We start from the raw sequence: 12,044 nt of genomic DNA, 5'->3' as shown, positions 1-12,044 counted from the left end.
CCAACATGTTTACAGGACCAATGAGCGGTAACACGAGCCGTGGAATCAGTTTGACCGTCGCGAGTTTCAACATACTCCATGTTGTAGCCACATAAATATACCAATCAGAATTACTTATCCGGATCAATATCCAACATTAACCTCGGCAAAAGAGTATCAACTCCCCGTTGGCTCCGAGCTAATGCTACAGAGTTAGCATCTACGTGAAGCTAACATTAGCAGCATGAGCCCGTTTCAAGCCGGTTTGAATGAATCGGCAAAACCGACTAACGTTGTGTTCGTCGTTTTCTTATTACTGTGTTTAAGAGCCATTTTGTCTAGCTAATCAATACCTATGGTTTGGAGATCGTTACAAACGCCTCGGACATGAGCGTGAAGGCCGCGTATCGCGGACGGGGTTTGCGCGACCGTGCAGCTCCCGTTAGCAGTAACCTTGTTAACGTTAGCTTGTTTCTACGGCACCGACTAATATGTGGAATCGCTCAGATTATATGGTGGTTGGAAACGTTAACTGTCTTGTAACGAAGCGGAAACAGCACATAGAGCCAACGTCTTCAGCACAAATACGACTAGTATACTTATAGAGCACTAGGTTAACTACGTGGCACGGAAAACGTTGCTAAATTACAGAAATTAGTGTTTTGACGCCGCGAATATGACAGCTGCTTTTCAGCAAATAGACCGCCCCCGCACTGCTGGCTAACGTTCATCTTCCGTATCAACGTCGTCGCTTATGTGTTGTATATAAATCGGTCGACGGTTGTTGACCAACTATATAATAAATCTCACCGTGCTCCCAATAAAGTGATTCAGGTTTTCATCCCTTCTTGTTTCGCACAACAAACTTGACGAAATGGAAGGGTCGCTGTGCCTCCAGTTCAGTTTGATTTTCAAAATAAAATGGCGACTGTCACCACCGCGGCGCGGTCACGGCTCGAGATGAGTGCGTGAGTTTATCCGCGCGACACAAACGCAAGGTGCTCGCCAGTAGACACCTGGAAATTAAGCACGGATTTATTGTTTCTTCAAATAAATGCAAAATTAATGGATCTTTTTTGTTTGCTTCATTTTCAAGAAATTTGGTTTAACAAACAATCGAAACCAGATGGCAATCCATGCACCATGGTTTATTTATTTGCCGCAAGTTTAACAGTATTTTCACTAGAATGGCAGATGAAGATCAAACTACCCCCCCCCCCAGTTTTCACCAAGTCTTAAAACGGGACAGTAAAACTGTAAAAGGGGCATTCCACCAATTTTACACATGAAGCTCAGGCTGACGCGTTAGTGACGTTGGTCGGCTACTTAGCCAAAAACAGTTATGCGCATAACAGTCTCTGCATGGATTTTTTATAAATGAGAAAATAACCCTGATGTTTTGAGAATCGTAGAAGTGTTTCTGTCCATAGTTTCATCGCTCTAAACTCCACATAATAGCAAGAGAAGAGAAGCACTCACTAAGTGTCCAGATGGCCAAAATTGCTGTAGTTGGCAGAAATGTCCTGTTCACCTTTTACACAATTGCACACTTCCATTACCCTCAGGCAATCAGGATAATAAAACTCCCTTTTTACAAATCACACATCCTCATCCTAACGCCTGACACATCAAATAGTATTCTAAAAATTCTAATTGTTTCATGTTGAAGTGTTTATTGGACCTGTAGTCCAAAAATGTATTAAAAAAATGATACTTTTTGTATCACATTTGATACATCAGGCATATTTATCAATGTATTGATCACAACAATGTTTATTTTAGAAACAATTACAAATGGTGTTCATTGCTTTTGGAATTTCAGTTGGTTTGGTTCTTATTTTTTCCCAAAGAGGAACCTTTTTACAACCTTTTATTTTGTATTGTGGTAGGCAAAAACAGTTTCTGTCCTTGTTCAGGCAAAGATGGACTTTACATTTCAACACTGTACCTTTTTGCCATAAACAACTAAACAACAAACAAATGAGTGTTACTCTGAATTTCTTTTTTTAATCAGACAATATAACAACAGATTATGATAGCCCAGGATTTTTTATTATCTATAAAAAACATAAATGTCAACTCAATATATCTTAGTATGACATTGCTACCTTTAATTAGTTTAAATAAATAATGAAAACAATGTATTTAGCATTGTGATATGGCATAATCCAGATTGCATAATGAAATACAATACAATTAACAGGTGAATTATTACTTTATATACCTGCTGTATCATATTTGATACCTATGTTTTCAAAACGATTTTATTATAAAATAAGGAACGAAACGTTAATTAATTATAGGTTGCTTCAATACAGTAACTATTCATATTGAAAGATTATTAACAATATAAATGTCATTCTGATTGTAACCTTTTCAAAATTAGCAATGATTTTCCTGGAAAAAACGAACGAGTATTTTTGTGACGGCTGCCATTTTGAAAACGGGATTTAAATGCCTGCGACTGGCTGCAGCGCATGGAAACTCCACCAGATGGCAGAATACATTTATACGATTGTATGCAACAGGTCTTTGAGGCCAGGCACCGTTATCCCGTTTCTGGTTTGAAAACATCCCAATAGATAATCTGTTTTCTTGCTGTTCACCATCTTGAACCCGAGATGGTGAAAGAGAAGTTAAGGTTGTTCTTGTTTCACTATTTTTTTTTTTAACCATTCATTAAGTGTAAGGATCGGTGTGAGGATTGCCTCACACAGGAATTGCACATTTCATTGTCAGTGCTATAAATCCGCAGGAGGCACAGGTATTACCCCTAAATTAAATATAAATAAATACATTTTCAGCAGCAATCAAGCTGGTGGCAAACAGTCTCATCACAATGACCAACACCTTATACCAAATCCAAGGGGATATGAGCAACCATAGAATGCGGCTAAAACAACAACATATAGCTGATATAACGCTCAGAAACACTTTTTTTCTTTTTTTTAAACAGGCAGAAACTGGCACACACTTCTAGTGCTACCAGTATGATAAAAGACCTTTTTCTATCTGTGCGAGGATTCTGGTTCTGATTCATTGAGCAGCAGACATGAAACATCCAACAACAACAAAAAGCATCAACAGTTTTACTCCGTTTTGAATTAACAGCCAACCTTCCAGTCCAGTAGGGGGCGGTAATACCGTCAACTGTAAACTGGAGAATCAACCACCAGAAGAAGAGCTGCTCCACCTCCTCCTCCCCACGACAGGGAGGGTTGTAGGAGAACACTGGCGGAGTAACGTCAAGCCGCATTCTCTCTCTCTCTCTTTCTCTCTCTCTCTCTCTCTCTCTCTCTTTTTCTCTCTCTCTCTCTGTCTCTCTGTCAGTAAACGCGTCGGTTTATTTGGGTGAAGTTGCAGATAAAATGTCGTCTTGGGCGAAGTCTTCTGCAGCTGGTCGGCGGCCAACCGCCAACGCGAACCCCAACGGAAGGTAAGCCGATCGGGTCCCTGTGTAGCAAGTTGTAGCATTAGCAGCGGGCATGCTAGGTAGCGGCGGTGGGAAACCACAACATTGTGGCTCCTCTGAACTGGCGCGTGCCGTGGGTTAACGTCAGTACGCGTTCGTTGTGTGTCGACGAGGCACGTACACCTTTAACGTCTTCCCTGTGTTGTGCAGCGCTCAACAGCTGCGTCTGTTTCGGAGAGGAGCGCCTTACCCCAGCAGGGAGGAGAGGACCGAGGAGCCCAAGGATGTCCTGGACAGGTAGGTAGCTCTACCACGGTTACAAGTCAAAGCCTCCGTTTCACCGACATTAGTCCTTTTGTAATAATGGACAAGTGCACAACACGTTGTCAGGGAAAACACCATTCATCACAACTGTTGTGGAAAGATGAGTAACCTCTTATATGAGGCTTCCTCATACAAATCTATGGTATTCTTAGGCCATTGTCAAAATGAAACATTTCAGACCCCCTCCTTGATTGATAATAAGCACTGGAGTTCAGTTACTGCTGACAGTACAGTACAGGAGTGAATGGGTTTGGATTATTGTGCCGATACCTGATTTTTAGTCAACATTGTTCAACCTAAATATTTGAGCACCCACAGCCGAATGTTTTCGCACAATGCTGCGTTGATTGATTATAATGATTGGCCAAGCGTTGATCAAATAATCCACCTGAATTTAGGAATGCACCGTAAATAGTAATCTTCAAAACGAGCAAGCGTTAAACTTTTTTAAATGCAGTAACAAATGCAGTGGAAAAAAACGTATACAGGAATTCAAATTCCACTCTGTAACGTATGTTGTTTATAAACATAGAACTGAATTGAGAAGTTTGCATGATCGTCCCCAATATCCAATCGAGCATGTGGAGTTATCGACCCGATAACCGATCCAGTTTCATAAAAACCCAGGTACTTTGAAGCGTACTTCCCTGTGCGGATGTAAAGGAAACTTCCACTTATGACGTTTTCAATCCTATCAAGTCATCGCATAAAATGACCTAGTAAACAGCAGGCATAGAAACGCTTTCCTCATTAAGATGTCACTAAAAGATTCACCGCTTTTCTTTCAGTTACGAAGAGCTGGAGCAAATTCAAAACTACAGCGGCAGTGTGAAGTACGAGGGGTACAAGCATCAGCCAAATGGTGAGAATTTGTCTTTTGATCACTAAAAGTACATTAACAACTTGGCACCAGTTTCTATTTTTGTTTTAGCGTTCAGAAACCTTGAACAGCAACATATCATTTATTTTCTATTTAATTCCTTGCGATTCTCCATGGAAAATCCATGATGTGTAATTGTGTCTCTGCATCTTAATTGAAGCAATTTCAGTGTACCCCATTGGTTTACACTTTAATGTAAACTTTAAATAACACATCTTATGTTATGGTCATATGGCCATTTCAATGACTTAATGTTTTTAAATGAGCCAAACATCTGCTCTCATTTCTCTTCCTTTAAATTCTCTTTTGTCCTCCCATCTCTCTGTCCACTCTCTCTGTTTCCCTTTACCTCCCCTTCATCCCCCCCACCCCCAACACCACCCCCGACCAGCCAAGCCAGACGGCTGCACCCCAGCCGACAGACGTAAAGCCCTGTATCAGAAGTTCTACAGACAGGTGCAGGAGGAGAGGAAGCCGCCCGACTGCGTGGTCCTCTCTGTCACCAACCGGTGCCTGTGCGTACTCATTATTAACATCTAAACAACAAGCAGTCCAAGTAGAAATATGCTTGTACATGCAGGGTTTGTACTTGACTTCTGATTTCATTACCTTAATGCAACAGCTTTGTTCACGGTTTACTTGCTGCACACGCTCCAAATTGACTTTCTCACTTTGGCCGCTGAGAATCAGTGGATTGTAGGTCAGATGTTGGAGGTGTTGAGAGCCAAATCCACACCCATGAATATATGCGTATTGTAATAGTATTGATATTGTATTTCTTCAACAGTGTCAAATTCCACCAACGTTTTCTATTCATTGTAGATATATGTGAAATATTACTTGGATCACACATTCTCTCAAAACAAGTTAATTTAATTAAAGGTTACTACTGTTGCATACCAGCGACATGCAACACACACACACACACACACACACACACACACACACAGGTCAATTGTTCTTCTGTCCCGATGACTAGAAATGTTCAGCACAATCTTCTCCCGACATGTTTGCTAATGGTTCAGCAGCAGATGTTGCTCGAGCTCATTAATGAACCCCATTAATTAGACCCACCTTCATCCCTGTTTGGTGAAAAAACAATTCTGCATAAAACATTTACATTCACTACACAATGCAAACATCAAAAAATTAATTAATGCAAGACACTCGCACCCAAAAAAGCTATACCAAATTTGGCAGCTGTGTCTGCATCTATTTTGACACGCAGTTACAGCAGCTGACTTACTTGAAAGTACTAATAGCGCAAACTCTCTTCCTCCGTCACGTTGGTGGTACACTGTGTACAGACAAACTGCTAATGTGATGGTGTGAATGTTTTTTATATTTATCGTTTACCCAATTTTTCCCAAACTGCTTGGCCTACTTCTGTCGGTGGATTTTCTCCTACATTTACCAGAATTGGTATCGCTGCCTCTTCTAACAGATTTGACCTTGTGTGGTTGTTGAATCTTCGAGCGTACATTTTGGAAGAAGCCCATGTTTCATGAAAGCACAACATTTACCATTGACTTTAGAAAGGTGTACATGACACCAAACTTGGCCACATCCAGACATATATCCACAGCTGCTTCAAACACCAGCATTCAATTGGTCTAAAAAGTGCGACAGAAGGACCACAATTCTTAAAAAAAAAAAGATCTTCCATATATTTTCTAAACACATACTGCTACAACACTAAATACATCCACGAGAGAGCCAAAAATGTGTGTTTTGGTGCCACACAAAGCTCCACATAATGCTACCCGTGGTCCTGTCTAATTAAAGATATAAACAGATTTCACCACACAAAATGAATGATGACGTACGGTTACGTTTCTGTTGGTAAAGCACATTATAAATCAAGCTATAACCCTCTGTTCCTCTCAGATATATCATTTAGGTTTCTCTATCTGCCAGCTGAGTCACTTAATACAGACCTGTCAAGTTAACAAAGTGTTTCTCTTCCTCTCAAAGGGATTACCCCCAATCGCTAAACCAGTGCTTGCAGGAGCGTGGCCTGTCAGTGGAAATGCTCTACCTTGAGGCGGAATCGGGCCTGACCCGAGCTCTGCAGGACGTCCGAGCAGACGGCTCGCCGTTATGTATTCTGGTGGAGCAGACAAACGTAGTTCTGTCCTCCTGCACTGTTATCATATTCTCAGAATCCCTCAAAAGTAAGTCCCTGCCCCTCATTCCTTCAAGCTTAGCCAAACTGCATCAGTGACAACCCTCCACCCCTTTGCAACTAATGGTCTAATGCAGCAACTCTTAAATATAGATTTAGCATTTAATCACATTAAAACAAATACTCATTAAAACACTGACAAGTAGACCTCCTAAAGCTACAATTCTGCACTCAAGTCCATCAAATATTCCCAATATTCATTCAGTATACATACATCAATGGCTCATCATCCACCGGCTGCCACTGTAATACACGTTGTTACATGCATAATAAACTGAGAGAAGCAGAGTAGCTATGTAAAAGGATAGTTCCACATTTTGGTTTGTCATTCTTGCCAAAGGATGGCTGAGAAGATCGATGCTACTCTCATATCTGTCTGGATATGAATCTCCCAGTGCCTCTAAAGCCCACTAATTGTAGTTCTCCAGAATTTGTTTCAATTGTCTCTTAATTTATTTTAGCTGAGAAGGAACTACGAGGCAGAATCTCCAGGAAGTTACAGTGCCCCAGTGAATTATTTTACCTTCACAAATCCGGGCTAGCTGTTTCCAGTCTCATGCCACGTTAAGCTAACTGGCGGCTTGCTGTAGCTTTGCATTGATTGTACAGGCATGAGAGTGGTATTGAAAGTAAATAAGCAAACCCCAAAATGTCAAGCTATTTCTTTTGGAGAACTGTGGTTTACCACAACTTGGGTTGTATTTTCAAAGCTCGGGCCATCAGCTTTATTGTCAATACATATATACCATGAGCAACTGATCAGCAAATAGCTTTCAAATACGTTTGGCTACAACAATTATTTCTATATTCATAATGAAATAAATACACATCACTGTGCATTAAGCAACCTTTGTGATTTAGATGTCCCGAAAAAACATTTAAATAGCACAGCATGCACAAACAAATATGCATAATATTCATATCATATAAAATAACATCAAAACTGTGCAAAGGGATGTTATTACTCCATGATAATGCTTTTCTGTGTAGTTCATAAAAAGGAAGCTAAAATACTTTCTACACAACAAAAATAAAATCACTTAAATTTAACGCATGTCCTTAAAGCAAATATAATAAAGGAATTACTTATTGGACCGGATAATAATTTACATACAGAAATCATCTAAAGTTGATCAATTCTGTTTTACTGCTATGTCTATCATTTGTGGAAAATATAAATAATAAAGTGTACAAATCAAGTATTTTATGTCCAGGAACATAGTGCAGCCAGAAATAAAGTTACTGATCATCTTCACACAAATCGCCCCTCGTAGCCCCGCCTCCTCCAACAAAATACAACATGCATTCAAGAATAACTGTTCAAAAGTGCTTCCGACCAAAGTACCAAGTGATCAGTTGAAGGTGCTGTCCCTAACATCACACTAAAACAAAATAGATATCAGTATGATCTGGGTGACCAGTAAGAACTAGGGCGCTCCCAAATACCATATTTGGGGCTTCAAAGCGTCAGTGAGGAATTATTGAAGATGTTCGAAGCTTCGACGGGTGCATCAAAGCGACAGTGGGATGACGACAAACCTGCGGCCATTATTTCCCTAAATTGTACTTTACTTTGCCATTGTTGTCTAAAGTGAGATGACGACAAAGAACAGACTTCAAGGACGTCTACAAAATGTGCAATAATCCCCCCCCCCCCCCCCCAAAAAAAAAGGTATATATGGAGCTCAATAAACAATTTAATGAAGTCCATAGTCTATGCCAACACATTAGCAAGAAATAAAATGCTTGGCTAAGAGACTGTCTGTCTATCGATCTTCTCCGCTACGTTTTAGCACCCGGGGCAATGCACACGCACACACACACCCTCTCTATACACACACACACACCCTCTTACATACAACAAACAGTGCTACCCGTTTAAGGATAACTCAAAATAATTAATGTTGATGCATAATGAATAATGTGGAATTACTATTCCTTATTTCATGTGCTTTCTGGATTAATGCATAGGCTTTATAAAAGAAAAACACAGATGCATCGAATACTGATTCAGACTTTCATTACCATGGCAACGATCGAAGCTTCGAAGCATTTGGGTCAACCTCAGTACGAGACCAATTGATTTTACTGCCATTTCTCCGGTTTTGTTCTTCTTCCTTCGCCTCTGTCTTCCCCTTCAGTCCCCTGACACCCCACCACTAACGTTACAATTCCCCCCGTCCCCCTAGTCCATCGCAACATGCCCAAAGACCAGGCCATGGACTTCGTTGTGACCGAGTACAGTCGCAGACGCGTCAAAGAGCGCCCGCTGAAGGACCCCGCGGACAGTGCAGCCCAGGCGTCGCAGCTGCTGGATGACTTTCTGGAACGGGAGAAGATCGAGCGCCACGCGGTTCCCTCCGAAACCCGTCAGCTGCTCTTGCTGTTAGCCGACGGGGTGCATCTCTACCCAGAGGAGATGGAAACCATCTCGGAATATGTCCGCTCCCGGCAGGATCACACACAAGGTGGGATGCTAGTTAAACTGTAGTCCCTTGAAGAGCTGAGACTGGTGCTGTGTCATTGTCTCACTGAGTGCACCTTTAACTTCTTCCCTGTTTGTTCTTTCTCTTAGGCTCATGCTTTTCCCTGTCTATTGTGGCTCTTTCATTTTTGACTTTTCTGTCTCCAGCATCCAACACCGAGGGGCAGAGAGGGAACATGCTACCTCCAGGACTGGGGAAACCACCTCCTCTGCTCCCCACGCCACCTGGGCCGCCTCAACCCCAGTCTGGAGCTGGAGCGGGCGGGCCCTTGATGGACCACCCCCTATTGCCGGCTCCTCTCTTGCCTTCACCAGGTTAGACTGCATAGTTGACCACTTGCTTTACTATTTGAGTCTTTTTTTTCCCTTTTTTATTTCTGAAAAGTTCAAGGGTGTCGGAACCATAATCCAGACAACCAGAACAATCTGAAAAGGACTTGATGGGCAAATTGAAGTCAATTGAATTTCATCAGAAGTATCTACAATTTAGATGTGGTACATCCTTTCATGATGTCCTGTTATTTCATTCCTTTTTTTATTTTTTAAGGCTCCTATCCCAAAACCAAACCTCCTCCTCTACTGTCCTTGCATCGGCCTCCTGGTCCATCGTTAGGGCCCTCATCTTCTCGAGGCCCCCAGTCCTCACACAGCCCCTACGGTGGCCCCTCCATGTCCCGTGGGCCCTTACTCCATCACCCTCCTCTATACCATCCAGGCCCCAGGGGCCCTCTCCTAAATAGAGGAGCCCCGCCTTCTCTAAAGAGTTCCCGCCCTCCACTTCTCGCTTCTCCAGGTGAGTCACTTCTACTTTATTTCTTTCACTTTTGTCTTGATATTGATTTTTCATTGTCCTTTTTAATACGATGTGTATACGCTCCGTATTGATCTCGGGATTGGAATCCAGCATGTATATCGAAAAACTGAACTAAAACCAAATACTGGGTATAAAAAGACAATTGACAGTTTAACCTTATTGTGTTTTTCTGTGTGTTTTTTCTCGTGCCTCCCTCTGATCAGGTGCTCTTTTTCCACGACCGAATGGCCCCCGGCACTAAAAATAACACACACACACACACACGCACTGTTACACCTGCAGGCTACAAGTGCCAGAAGTGTTTTGAACATTTCAGCTCAAGAACAGAAGAGTCTTTTTTTTTTTTTTCTTAACTGTGAAATTGAAAAGATGGTAGTTAATGTAAAAAATAATATAATTGTGGATTGGCTGATTAATGATCACATGGAGTATTCTTATAACTGATCATTTTAAGTATCTTTTCCAAGATCCCTCTTTCATTATTGTTCTTCCCTTTTTTTTCTTTATAATGTACTGTACTTTTCACCCAGTCATCCCATTAAATAAAAACCCAACATTTTTCATACTTCCAGTTTGCCTTTTTTAGATCTGGTAATGTAGGTTTAGGCAAGCTACACAAGCTGCACAGGATAAACATCAAACATCTGACTTGCTTAGCTGAATGCACAAACGATCCTGGTCACCAATGGACAGCTGGGTTTATTTTTCTGTACATAATGAAGGTAGCAAGTAGCCTAGCTGCTGTCTACGTGTTTCAAGATGGTGCTTAAGATTTTACACGGAGTTCTCTTAAGATTATCTGGAGTTGAGAGTTTAAACAACCAATTAAAAGTCTGCTTTTACAAGCTGTATGTTTGTTTATGTCTCATTTTATTTTTGTCATAAGTAAAATATATCAGTCTAAAGGAGTCGGTGTTATGCTTGTCATTCTCAAGCTGCATGTACAACTTCTGGCACAACAAAATCAATGAATCTTCCATCATTGATCACAATCAGTTTCCCCTTCTTGTGCCTCGTCTTTGGTAACACACTCCTGATGCGTACTTTCATGCTGTGTTCAAGTTAAGAGTAGAGACGCTAAGAGACACTGATTTAGGAAAACCCAAGTGAACAAATATTAGATTTTCTTCACAGAAGGGTGTCTGATTTTGGCAAACACCTTGACACAGAAAATAAAGGATAGCTATTATTTTGCTGATTTGGTGGTTCATATTCATTTGCAACACTGCAGCATTTTTCCAGTTCAAATAAGGCAGCAATCCCGTTATGATGTCCTTCCCTTATCACTGTAAATCAGCAACAGGTCGCAGCTTGTATTCTGTGTACTTGTGTTTGTTACCTCGACTGTGAGAAATCCTTTTTAAAAATGTGAATGTGTTAAAAAGTGATGAAGATGTTTTATTGTGTGGAATTGTGTCGAAGTGTTACCAATCACAGATTATACACCAGCAAGAAGTAATTTGTTTCTTTTAATCGGCTCAATATTTTCTGTGTTGTACATAATGTTTGAATCCTCTTATTTATATATATATATATATATATATGTATATGTATACGTATATATATATATATATATATATATGTATATGTGTATATGTATATATATATGTGTATATGTATATATATATATGTATATATATATATATAAATATATATATATAAATATGTGTATATGTATATATGTGTATATATAAATATGTGTATATATATATATATATATAAATATGTGTGTATATATATATAAATATGTGTGTGTATATATATATATATATATGTATATATATATATATATATATATATATATATGTATATATATATATATATATATATATATATATATGTATATATATATATATATATATATATATATATATATATATATATATATATATATGTATATATATGTGTATATATATATGTATATATATGTATATATATGTATATATATATATAATATATATATAT

The 12,044-nt window shown here is 39.8% G+C and overlaps 1 protein-coding gene across 1 annotated transcript; it reads left to right on the top strand.

The window, feature by feature from the left end:
* Positions 1–3,332: 3,332 nt before the first annotated feature.
* LOC306741881 (uncharacterized protein) lies at positions 3,333–10,928 on the top strand. The gene is made up of 9 exons (XM_079224207.1): positions 3,333–3,415; positions 3,602–3,688; positions 4,504–4,577; positions 4,987–5,110; positions 6,570–6,769; positions 8,970–9,248; positions 9,413–9,580; positions 9,813–10,058; positions 10,283–10,928. The coding sequence occupies exons 1-9, from the start codon at positions 3,348–3,350 to the stop codon at positions 10,318–10,320; spliced, it is 1,284 nt and encodes a 427-aa protein (XP_079080333.1). The 5' UTR covers positions 3,333–3,347; the 3' UTR covers positions 10,321–10,928.
* The last annotated feature ends 1,116 nt before the right edge of the window (positions 10,929–12,044 follow it).

Source organism: Taurulus bubalis (assembly GCF_910589615.1).
Source record: "Taurulus bubalis genome assembly, chromosome: 9".
In the NCBI taxonomy this organism is placed as follows: Eukaryota; Metazoa; Chordata; class Actinopteri; order Perciformes; family Cottidae; genus Taurulus; species Taurulus bubalis.
This window is presented reverse-complemented; position numbering and strand designations above follow the sequence as displayed.

Coding starts and splice junctions, on each gene's coding strand:
- LOC306741881 (XM_079224207.1), top strand. CDS start 3,348: ATGTCGTCTTGGGCGAAGTCTTCTGCAGCTGGTCGGCGGCCAACCGCC. Junction 4,578..4,986: donor GTACAAGCATCAGCCAAATG/GTGAGAATTTGT, acceptor ACCCCCGACCAG/CCAAGCCAGACGGCTGCACC. Junction 9,249..9,412: donor CCGGCAGGATCACACACAAG/GTGGGATGCTAG, acceptor TTCTGTCTCCAG/CATCCAACACCGAGGGGCAG.